The sequence below is a fragment of the Pseudorca crassidens genome, chromosome 2 (assembly GCF_039906515.1).
Source record: "Pseudorca crassidens isolate mPseCra1 chromosome 2, mPseCra1.hap1, whole genome shotgun sequence".
NCBI lineage: Eukaryota > Metazoa > Chordata > Mammalia > Artiodactyla > Delphinidae > Pseudorca > Pseudorca crassidens.
This window is the reverse complement of record NC_090297.1, coordinates 84,761,302-84,774,330: the sequence shown is the minus strand read 5'-3', so window position 1 is coordinate 84,774,330 and position 13,029 is coordinate 84,761,302. Positions and strand designations below refer to the sequence as shown.

The 13,029-nt window shown below is 38.0% G+C and overlaps 1 protein-coding gene across 4 annotated transcripts in view; it reads right to left on the bottom strand.

Moving 5' to 3' along the window:
* Positions 1–9,264, bottom strand: part of PTBP2 (polypyrimidine tract binding protein 2) — an 83,432-nt gene extending 74,168 nt beyond the window's left edge. For all 4 annotated transcript variants that reach the window (XM_067726985.1, XM_067726986.1, XM_067726987.1 and 1 more), the window contains exons 1-2: positions 9,136–9,264; positions 7,437–7,467 (exon numbers count right to left, since the gene is read on the bottom strand). In XM_067726985.1, the coding sequence (XP_067583086.1) occupies positions 7,437–7,467; positions 9,136–9,143 (39 nt within the window). In that variant the 5' untranslated portion in view covers positions 9,144–9,264. The remainder of the gene's footprint in view (positions 1–7,436; positions 7,468–9,135) is intronic.
* Positions 9,265–13,029: the final 3,765 nt, after the last annotated feature.

Below are 13,029 nucleotides of genomic sequence, written 5' to 3'. Positions count from 1 at the left end.
ATACAAATACCCTAGCAAGCATTATGTAACATTTTAAGAAAACTCAAAATCTAAAAACCCAAACAACACAGTTTTTCTTAACCTACCTATTATAAATCAGTTATGTTCAACTATTAAAAAAAAGTTTTCTTTAGCATTATTTTACTGTAATTGTCTAGGAAAGCCAATGATGATGAATAAAATAGTCATATCACAACTTAAAACTGTGCATTCAGCAATTTACAACCAGTGCTTTCAAAATTCTAGTGAAATTTAACTTGAAAAAAGCTAACTACTTGGGCCCATTATTCTGCAAAAATTTCAAAGGCAAAAATGGTTAAGAGTACAGAAATGAAACCTCTGAAACAAATTACAAAGAACATAAAAAAACATTTTAAACAAATGCAACAAACTTCATATTAAAAATTCACAAATTTCCTTTCTTGTTTTACAGTCTCACTGACCTGACCAAATAGAAAGGAGTCTAAAATCATTGAGAACTGAGTGAAATCTACAGCACATTTATAAGGATAATGAAAAATGAGATTTCAACATACCCTAAAGCTATAAAAATTGTTTGTTCTTTATGTAGTATAAATTGGTTAACATTAACAAAGGACCTAATTCACGGAAAATACTTTTTATGCATAATCACTTTTAATCTTCAGAATTTATAATCTCAATTTTAAGGAAACTGAAATTAAAAATGTTTACGTATCAGAGACAAAAAAAATAAATTATACTACTTCATAATTCAAACACGCCTAGATGCCCAAAACTGTATGAGGTAAAAAAGTAATAAACTGTAAGAAAAAGTACCTATGATGTATATGAATCAATTTTCTTTTTATATAGAGTTGTAACAAACAAGATAATCATTGAAATAGATCACATATACAAAGAGGCAGTTCACAGAAACAGAAAGTCAAATTTTAAAAATCTCACCCATTTCAAATTACAAAACTTTTTTTTTTTCCCGTGAAATTAGCTAGTATTCTAAATTTTTATTAAAACCCAGGATTGGTAAGGGTGTAGAAGAACAGGCACTCCCATACACAACTGTAGAAAACAAATGAGTAAAGAAACTTGTGGCATTGTGGTTTTAACAAACTTTTTAATTGTAAATTTCATTTGACACTGCATTTTTACTTCTATTTTTAGTATGCTTCTATTTTTAACTGCAAAGGGAATCAAACCAAAATGTTCATCAATGTGGATCTAAATTGTGGTATGTCAAGCAACTACACTGTGGTGCATCCACAGAACAAAGAATAAGATAAATCTATTACTGCAGAAATATTACATAATTTTTTTTTAAAAAATGAACTTCTAATTTTGGCCAAGAAGGTATAACATGAGCCAGTTTGCCCAACTGAGAAAAAAAATAAAAGAAAAAGAAAATCACACATAATATATAGAACGATGTTCTTCAAGACCACTGGACATCAGACAATGATGAACAATGATCCCCCAGAGTCAGAAAACAACCATGGGGTAAGGCCATCATCGTCCCAGCTTACTTGAGAAAAAGTCCAGGTCAAGGCACAGCTCAGATAAGGAAACCAAGTCGAACTTGGAAAACTCCCTGAGAGTTAAGAAAGAGGCAAGAATCCAGGGGGACCAAAGCAACTAGAGTTTGTATGGCAGAGTTCCAAAGAGAGTTGCACGGAGAGAACTCTGGAAATCTGCAGAAAATCCTCCCTAAGTATCCAATGCATGTGCATAACTATGTTAAGGGTAAAGTAGAAGATTATTTGTCTTGTTGTTTAAATCTTTTAAAAAGATAAATGGCTGTTTAAACAAATAAAAAGAATGCCGTATAGAATTTATAACACATAGAAGTAAAATGTTATAATAATAGTACAGAGGCCAAAGGGGGAGAAGTATTCTAATATTCACATAGTATATGTAAAGTAGCATAAATACTACTTGAGTTAAGACTGTGATAAATTAAAGATGTATGCTATAAATCCTAAAACAGCTATCAACATAACAAAACAGCTATAAGCTAATCAGCTAAAGAGATTAAAATGGAATTAAAAAAATTACTCAATCCAAAAGAAAGCAGGAAAAAAAAAGGGAATGAAGAACATAAGAGACAAAACAACAAAGTGGTACTTTTAAAACTAACCATATTAATATAACAATAGTGACTGTGAAGGGTCTCAACAACCAAAAGAAGAGGGTGTAAGATAGGATTTAAAAATCAAGTCTCTATTTTATGCTGTCTACAGGAAATACACTTTAAAATCTAAGGATACAAATAGTGTGAAAGTAAGATAATGGAAAAAGATATACCATGTAAACTGTATTCAAAAGAAAGCCAAGATGGCTGTATTAATATCAGAAAAAGTAAGCAAAGAAATTTTAAAAAAAGAAAGCAAAGAAATTTTTAAAAATTTTAAATTTTAAAGCAAAATAGATTACCAGGGATAAAAAAGGTCACTGCATAATAATAAAGGGGTCAATGAATCAAGAGGACATAGTAATCCTGAACGTTTATGTGCTAATTATAACTTCAAAAACATAAAGCAAAAACTGGTAGAACTGCAAGGAAAAACAAACAAATACACAATATAGGAGATTTCAATATTGTTTTCTCAATAAGTGACAGAACAATAAAAAATCAGGAAAGGCAGCTCACTTGAGCAACACTACCAATAAACATGACCTAATTGACATGCATAGAACACAACAATAACAGAATGCACATCCCTATCAAATGCACTTAAAACAGGATATATATTTGAACCATAAAACAATAAAATAATTACAAAGATTCAAGTCTTACAAAATGTTCTCTAAGCACAATGGAATTAAATTAGAAATAAATAACAGAAAAATACATGGAAAATTCCAAATACTTGGAAATCAAATACTTCTCAATAACCCATGGGTCAAAGAAATAAAGAAGCATATTGGAATGTATTTTGAACTGAATGAAAAGAAGTATAAACGTCAAAATTTGAGGGATGTCATGAAAGCAACACTTGTATGAAAATACATGGCATTAAACCTCTCTATATTAGAAAAGATATGTCAACTACATCAACTTCAATGTTAACTAAGAAGAGAGCAAACTAAATACAAAGCAGAAAAACATTAAAACAGAAGAAATCAATAAAATGGGAAAGAGAAAACTCCATGAAACCAAAAGCTGATTTCTGTTTTATATTAATGAAATAAATAAATCTTTAGCCAGACTGATAGGGAAAAGACACTATCAATACCAGGAACAAGAGAGGCAACATCACTATAGATTCTACAGATAATAAAAATATTAAAATGTAATACAACAAACAACCCTATGCAAATAAGTTCAGCAACTCTGATGAAACAGACTAATTCTATTAAAACAAAATTACCAAAGCTCACTCCAGAATAATGTGAATAGTCCTATATCTATTCAATAAATTGAATGTGGTTTAAAACCTTCCCACAAAGAAAACGCCAGGCCCACACAGCTTCACTAGTGAACTGTACCAAACTTTTAAGAAAAAAATATATCATTTAAGTAATTTACCCTAATATCAGGAAAAAAGTAAGGCGGCCTGCTCTCATCATTTAAATATTGTACTAGATGCCACAGGCAAGAAAAACAAAAGGCATCCAGATAATAAATATGATGAACAGTGTATATATAAAACAGTGTATATATAAAATCTGACAGCATCTACCAAATAGCTGTTCGATCTAATAAATGAGTTTGGCAAAGGTGCTGAATACAAGAGCAATGGGCATAAATAATCTGTATTTCTATATATTAATAACAAATACATATTTGATTTTTTTTTTTGCGGTACGCAGGCCTCTCTCTCACTGCTGTGGCCTCTCCCGCTGCGGAGCACAGGTTCCAGATGCGCAGGCTCAGCGGCCATGGCTCACGGACCCAGCCGCTCCGCAGCATGTGGGATCTTCCCGGACCAGGACACGAACCCGTGTCCCCTGCATCGACAGGCGGACTCTCAACCACTGCGCCACCAGGGAAGCCCTGATTTTTTAAATTACTTTAAAATAGCACCAAAAAACACAAAATAAGGCTAAATCTGACCAAAAAAATACAAAATCTATACAGTGAAAACTAAAACAATGCTGAAAGAAATGAAAGACCTAAGTAAATGGAAAGATAAATTGTGTTCGTGGATGAGAAAACTCAACATTAAGATGTTAATTTTCCCCAAATTGCTCTACTGATTCAAGTTAATGTCAATTAAATCCCAGCAGGCCTTTTTGTAGAAACTGACTCACAGGAAAATGTGAAGGACCCAGAAGAGCCAAAACAACTTTGAAAAAGAACAAAGTTCTACTTGATTTCAAGATTTAATATAAAACTACAGTAATTAAAACAGTACGCTTTTGTCTACTAGGTAGACAAAAATGGGTCAATGGACGAGAATACAGTACAGAAACAGAATCATACGTACATACATAACTGATTTTTGACACAGGTGCAAAGCCAGTTCAATGAAAAAAATAGTCTTTTCAATGAGTGTTGCTAGAAAAAGTGTCCATATGGAAACCCAAAAAACCTTGATTCATACATTGCACCATATTAAAAAAATTAATTCAAAAGACTTAAATGCAAAACTAAAAACTGTAAAACCTCTATTAGAAAAAAGAGAAGAAAATCATCGTGACCTTGGGTTACACCAAGATGGCTTAGATATGACCAAAAGCAGGAGCCACACCAAACCAAAAAAAAATACACACCACAGAACACCTGGTAAACTGAAATTCATCGGAATTAAAAACTGCTGCACTACTGCTCTTCAAAACACTGTGGAGAGAATGAAAACACAAGTGGCAGAAAATATTTTAAACCATATATCTGATAAAGAACTTGTAACCAGAAATGTAGACTTCTCAAAACTCAAAGAAATAAATCAATTTAAAAAGTGGACAAGAAATTTAAAAAGACACTGTACCAAAGATGATACACAGCTTGAAAACAGCCCATGAAAAGATGTTCAGCACCAAAGACATTAGAGAAATGCAAATGAAAACCACAAAGATTACGACTTCACATCCACTAGAATCTCTATAATCAAAAAAAACCAGACAACAGGCACTGGAGAGGATGTAGATGGACTGGAAATCTCATACCCTGCTGGTGGCAATGTAAAATAGTATAACCACTTTAGAAAATAGTTTGCAGTTTCTTAAAAAGTTAAACATATGCCTAACCATATGGTCTAGCCATTCCAATCATAGGTATTTCCCCAAGAGGAATGAAAGCTTACATTCACAAAAAGACCTGCACAGGAATGTTCACAGAAGCTTTACTTATTATAGCCCAAAACTGGAGACAATCCAAATGTCCATCAAGAGTTGAGTGGATAAACAAATCGCTGTATATCCATACAATGCAATACTACAAAGCAATAAAAAGAAATGAACTACTGATACACAATATGGGTGAAATCCCAAAATAATTATGCTGAGTGGCATAATCCAGGCAAAAAGAAGGTACATACTGTATGACTATTTGTTTAAAATTCTAAAAATTGCAAACTCATCTATAGTGACAGAAAGCAGATCAGTGGTTGCTTGGGGAAAGAAAGGCAGATGGGAGAGATTACAAAAGGGCAAAATGATACTTCTGGGGTTCATTATCTTGATTGTGGTGATAGTTCCATAGGGGTATACATGTCAAAACACTAGTATACCTTAAATATATGCAGTTTATGTCAAATTGTATCTCAATAAAGCTTTTTTTAACGACAAGATATGGACCAGTACACACGGCATGAATCCATATGTGTCGCTAAACAAGGATGTTTATATGTGTGCTAATATATAAACTAATAATTTCAGGAAAAAATGCACCAAAAATAATGTTAACATAATTATCTACACCTAAGAAACAGGACTTGATATCAGGGAGAAATACTTTTCACTTTAAATTTTTTTTAACCATGCACATTTTTTTTTTTATTTCATAAAAGCTTAATTACTTGTACCTAAGTCTGACGCCAAAGCAAAAATTCTTAACCATTATCCTAGAAAATTATTTAAAACATAACTTTAGTTATCAAAACTTTTATATTAAACACTGGACAAAAAAATTGGCTAGCAATTACTTTTATATCATTTTCTAATGTTTTCTCTTCAAACTACTAATACAGAAAACTGCCAATAAACCCAATATGTACATCCTCTTCCAGGCATCCTCATTTCTCTCTGCTTGTTCGGGGTCCTGTGAGTTCCTTTTCTCCTCATCCAGTAACAGCTGACAACTCAGACTTGAATCATTTATTCTTTTAAAAAATTCACTTCCAGAGGCTGTTTGGATGGTAACTGTAATATCTACATCTTGCACTCTCAACTTAGAAAACAGCATTGCCAAATAAAAATAAATACACCTTCCCACTCATCATTTTTCCCCTAATCTACATAATATGAACTTGACAAGCCTAAATATTAAAGCATGGACAAGTACTTAGTTTACTAGATACAGAGGACAGAAAATAAGCAAAACGCAAAATATCTCCAAAAGCGTTCTGATTAATATCACACTGTTATGGATGAAATTTTAAGAATTCCAAAAATTATTTGGAACAATCAGCATAACTGGACTAAGCACACAGCCTCTCAAGACTACCCACACTTGAAGGGGGGAAATGTCACTGCATTCAATGTCATTGCATCCAACAAGTATCTTAGTACTAGGCTTGGAAGATGGTGTCAGGCTTGGAAAATTGAAGATTTAAGACAAGAACCATGCCCTAAGAGGGCAGAAAGGCTTACAAACAAAATTTATAATAAATCACGATGTTAAAATATGCAAGGATTCAAGGAAATGAAACGCCTAAGCAGTAGAACTAACGTTTAAAGTATGAGTAGTTTTCCTGGCCATAGTGAGTGAGGAAAGATTCCAAACAATCTCTACCATAAGGCCTATCTTTCTTTAACAGACACACAAACCAGCTTTATAACTTCTGACTCAAATTTGAAGCTAACTGCCTAAACAAGTTTCTTTTCTCTTTAAAGATCAGAGTAACTGATTTCTAATGAGGCTTATTATTGGTGAAAATATTTTAGTCTTCGTAAGACAAAAGCAGAGCTAAAAAAATCTTAGATTACTAAAATTATATGATTTAGGTCAAATCACTTATCTGTCCATTTAAAACCATCATATCCTCTCAGAAAATTGGGTTATTTTCTATTCACAAGAAGCCATGTCTGAAAGCTTTTTAAATTCCTTGAACATCATTCATAACTATTTTAAAATGTTATTCTCATAGGCTGCCTTTCTAAAAAAATTTATGGTTGTTGTCTATTTAGATTAAAACTATTTATATAAACCAACTTTAAAAATTGAACAAAACACTTTACACTTGAATTTTGTAAGCTGTATTATAGTTTTCAAAAGCCAACAGAAAGTTTCCACTAATGATGATAATATGCTCAGTTGACTGAGGAATCCAGTTTTCATTAGTTTTAAACTTTTTTCCTACCTTCACGCCAACTGCAACTTCAGTGACAATTCTGTAATGAAAAAAACAAGTTTCAACCTCTTGTTCTTCAAATGGTCATTGTTTGAAACTTTTTAGGGTACTTCATCATTCATGAATTTTCCACTCACAACGCAGACAGAAAACAAAGATGGTCAGTGGCACATAATCAACTTGGCTTTCTAGAAATGACTTTCAAAGGTGTGATGAAACTCACCACACTTTTGGTATTTTTTAACACTTCAAATAGCAAACTGAACAAACCCCCAAAGCCTATTAATACCCCTTTACCCTTTGATTTAAAACTTAACTCTTTAGTAATCTTGATAGAAACAGGAAACATGAATTCCAGGGCAAGTTTTGCCATCTATTTCCATATTTATCTGGGGGAAAGAGTGAACTTCTCTGGATTTGTTTCATCTGGAAAATAATCTCCAGAGAACCTCTAGGAAGATTCAAATTTTGTTAATCTGTTAACTTTTATGTGACCTGCACTTAGTTTCTTCACAAAATACCGAACTCCAGATGATTAAAATAAACTCACATTTTACTTCTGACCCTTCAAATACTGTCAATGATTCCAATAAACGTACTTTTTAAGTGATACTGTTTTCCTATGCCCCCAAACGGGATGAATACGGCTATATTTTCACCCTAAAGGGTGCCTCCTTTCTAACAATGAGTTAAATTATTAAAGAATCTTTTCAGATGGGGAGCGTTAAGTACCAGGGAGACCCTGGTCCGTATCATTTCCCGAAGCCCTTGCCTCACCTCACTTAGCACTATCGCCAGCCTCAAAGATGCAGCACGGCTCTGGCTTTTTGGAGTTGTTTTTGTTTTTCCAGAAACTGGTCAAAGTAGCTGAAAATATGGCCCTGTGTTGACTATCTACTCTTGTTTCTGCCATGGCTCTTGGCCTTTGCCCATGTGACTGATGTCGACCACAAACACTTCGTTTTTGAGATGATTTAATTGCTGGGCCCTTCTGCCAAGCTTGGAACGATCTTAGGCCACACAGAAAGGCGTTTTTTCAGCCTCCCGCCCCCACTAGCGGACTCCAGTGAAAACAAAGGAGTGTGACATCTGCCCTCCCCCTTCCTCCCGCCACCGCACGCCTCCCCGCCCCCCCCTTCCCCCGCGGCTCCCACTCAGCCTTCCCGGGAGCTCCCGCCACCGGCATCTCCCCCAGCCGGGGCGGGCCGGGCCGGGCGAAACCGGGGAGGCTTGGGACGGCTTGGGGGGGCCTAGGTGGGGGCGGCCTCTCTCTCCGCAGGGAGCCTCCCACGCAGGCCTCGCTCTCCCGCCGCTACACCCGCTCCCAGCCGCGCCGCTCGCCCGCGGTCCGGGTCCCAGGTTACGGATCGAAATGGCTCCTAGAGGGGGCAGGGCCGGGCGAGACGTCCTGGGACCCCCCAGAGCCCATCCCCCGCTGCCCCGCCGGGGCCCGCTGTCTCCCCGGGGTCGTCGCCCCGCCGTCTCCCCAACGCCTGCCGAGTCCACAAGCCCGCTTTCTTCCCGTTTTCTCGACCAGAGCCCGCCAGGGGGAAGCCCAAGGAGGGGTGTGTGCGATGGGGCGGGGGTTGGGTAACGGCAGCCCAGCCCTGGGGAGGGACCGCCGGGGGGTTTCGGCCCGACCCCGGATCAGGCCGAAGGCGGGCCCCACTCCCCTCTCGCACACCTCCTCGCCGGCCTCGTTACCTACCCGTCCATTGCCGAACCGGACAAAGCTTCGCTCACAAGAACCGAGCCACGCAGCCGGCGAGACACACAAGCGGAGAGAAAATGGCGGCCAGGTCCCGACGGAAATTGCCGAAGGTGCCGGAGCGCACGGGGCAGCGCGCGGCAGCGGCGGCGGCGGAAAGAGCCGAGCGCGCCGGCGCCCGGCTGCGGGCGGCGAGCGGCGGGGCGCGGGAACGAGGGGGAGTGGGCGCAGCCGCCGTCGCCTCCTACGCGCCGCCGCGCGCGTGAGGCCCTCCGCCCTCCGCTCTCAGCGCTGTGGGCCGGGGCCTGCTGCTGTGCAGCGTGGCGTGCTCCGTTTCTTTTGTACGTTCCTCTCCGAAGTCCCTGTTGCCCTCCTAGGGCGCTGTGGGTGCGACACCGCCCAACCCTCCACACCCACTGCCTTAGACCTCGGGAGCGTGGTCACTGGACCGCAGGACTGCCCCCAGGCAGCCTCCACTTTTCCCTCCAAATCAGGCTCCAAGTTGGCTCCCCCCTCGACCTAGGCGGGCCAAGGAAAAACTATTTTATAGCTTTTTTTTCTATGCCATCTTTTATTTGCAGACCTCTCCATCCTCTTAAAAAACAAACAACACTTTACCCCGTTAACCAAGACCACTGCTTAGTAAAAACAATATTTCCAAAGCAAGTACACATCATCATATTGAAACATACGCTTTTGCTTCCAGACGCTTGAAGTTCCAAGTGGAGAAGGATGTGATTCTCACCTTACTCAGTTGATGATTAGTGGGGACCCCTAGGAAATATTCACAATACCTGGATGGAAAAGAACACAGGTTGAGCGATGTATTAAAGAGTTGGTACAAAAACTGGTACCAAGGGTAGGATCTACCATTTTGGGGCTTGAAAGAGCAAGTGGGGATGGGAGCGGTAGCTCCATCTTCACCACTGATTAGAGATGGAAGAAGCATTAAGAAAGGCTACTCAAATTGACTCCCTTTTCTATGCAGTATCGCTCACGGTCTCTGTTTTATTTTTAATAGCATATTGGAAATTTCCTTTAAAATGTTTTTATCAGAGGCTCTACAACGTTTGAAAAGGCATCCATTTTTGAAAAATTTGCTCAGTGGGTAACTGCTTTGCCAGCAATTTTCTCTCTCCTCCACCTTTCCCCCCGCAACCACAACACACACACACACACACACACACACACACACGCGCGCGTGCACACACACACAAATATCCCTTGTCTCTCCAGTTACTCTCAATGCCTATTATGGGCTTTCCTGTATCTTCTGCATGCAAACCTCTTATCCTTTTACTATTTGGAATTTCACTGTACTAAATGGTACTTTCTGTATGATTCATAAAATTATATTATTTTTAACTTGGGCAAACCTTATAGAGCATCTTGTCCAAATAGAACTCTTCAAAGCACTCAAATGTTAAAAATTCTTGATTTGGTTCAGGGATTGGGATTCCTTAAAAACAAAAACACCTATTTCCTACAGTGGCTTCTTTGCCTTAATCATTGACTTATGATACATAAAGCGCCCATTATCAGTGCCATTAATAATCACTTTTCACGTGCTTGTGGCTTTTTTTTTTTTTTTTTTTTTTTTTTTTTTGCGGTACGCGGGACTCTCATTGTTGTGGCCTCTCCTGTTGCGGAGCACAGGCTCCGGACGCGCAGGCTCAGCAGCCATGGCTCACGGGCCCAGCCGCTCCGCAGCATGTGGGATCTTCCCGGACTGGGGCACGAACCCGTGTCCCCTGCATCGGCAGGCAGACGCTCAACCACTGTGCCACCAGGGAAGCCCGTTTGTGGTTTTGTACGTGTGTTTTCACTCAACAATTAAATATGTAAGCTCCCAAAGGGCAGGAACTCTAGCATAATTCTTTGTATTCCCCACATTGACTCAACCAATGTTGATTGATTAGCTCTTGCTTTATCCTGGCAAAAACAAACTGTTGCATGGGGGCAAACCTGGCCTTAGGAGGCAAAAGAAAATATAATACACACAAAAACACATTTTTCTTTTTTTTTCTCCTAATAAAGCACAAGACTACAAACAAACAATAGTCAATATGCTTGCTTATTTAAACCCCACCACTTTCTAGAAAAGATTTAAGGTTCTTTACAAGTCAAGACACAAAAAGTGAAATATAAAAAGTGAAATAAGAAATAAAACAAAGGACAAAATACAACATGGAGTCAGGAGTGAGGCTAATACAACAATGTATATCACAAAAGCATGCTGATTAAAGACTGGGTTCAAATTTGAGCTCTTTTCATTTAGTAGCTGTGTGACACTAGACATGTTCGTTAACCTCCAGGAATAAATTTCATTTACTGAAAATAATGGGATTTCCTTTCCTGAAAATGAAAATGGGATTAAAAATAGGGCCTTCATCCTAGGTGACTGTGAAACCTAAAAGACATAATGTACATAAAGCACTGCTCTAGCTCAGTGATGGGTTACAGTAAATACTCAATAAAGGCTGCTATCATCATCCTTATTATTTTTGTTATTAAGTATTATTATTCACTTGAGAAGGAACAGGTCACAAATTTGGCCCTTGGATTTTTTAACAGCAACAATATTCATATAAATAAATCTATACAGAGACTTTCACAAAGGTTAAACATGTCACCACTAACATAATTAGATTGGCTGGTATCTAGTGGAATAAATCTGGGAAAATGTCATAGATAAATTTCTAAAACCTCATCCAAATCTAAATTTGTATGATTTTATGAGTTAACCATGGGGTAGATTATTAATCTCAACATTAGCAGATGGTCAACCTTTGTAATATATGACAAGATTATATTAGTATTTATGGCTTTCTAACAAAATAAGGCAATAAAAAGTGAAGTGCCTGTACAGCATTATTTTCATACCCATATCTTTTTTCAGTATAATGATTTGTTCTTTCCCTTCTGAGTGGTAAATGTTTTGACCTTTTACAGAGATTTACACTTATGTGAACAATGATTAAACCTAAATTTCAGTGTATGCTAAGCCAAAATGAGGTCTAATACTGATGCAATAAAAATAGGAGATAGGGGCTTCGCTGGTGGTGCAGTGGTTGAGAGTCTGCCTGCCGATGCAGGCGACACGGGTTCGTGCCCCGGTCTGGGACGATCCCACATGCTGCGGAGCGGCTGGGCCCGTGAGCCATGGCTGCTGAGCCTGCGCATCCGGAGCCTGCGCTCCGCCACGGGAGAGGCCACAACAGTGAGAGGTCTGCGTACCGCAAAAAAACAAAAACAACAACAACAAAAAAAAATTGGAGATAGGATCATTTTCATAATGTTCTGATTTTATTCCTAGCCTCACTTCTTGTCTGTTTATATTACTAAAGACTTCCTTTAACTTTTTTATGCTGCATTTTCTTCTTATGAGAAGAGGAAATAATCATAGGATCAATTAGATAATTCTGAGGGGTATGTATTTTTGAATAATAGGTATAAATTCACAATGGAAAATATAAACTCAAAAAGTATAAAAGCATATACAGTATGCCTGGAAATGGCAAACAGAGAGAGACAGAAAGTAGATTAGTGTTTGCCTAGGGCTGGGAGTGGGGATGGGGAATAACTAAATGGACATAATTTTCTTTTTAGGCTAATGGAAATGTTCTAAAACTAAATTGTGGTGATAGTTGTAAATATGCTAAATATGATAAATTCATTGAATTATACACTTAATACTGGTGATTTTCATAGTATGTAACTTGTATATCAATAAAGCTGTTTCAAAAAGAAGCAGCACATATTTTTAACACCTCCTCTCCAGCTGCTGAGGACCAGTTTACTGTATATTTTCCCACATATATTCTAATGCATAAATTGATTACATACATACATAGTTTTTATTACAAAGTAGTAACCACAGTATACACTGTCCTG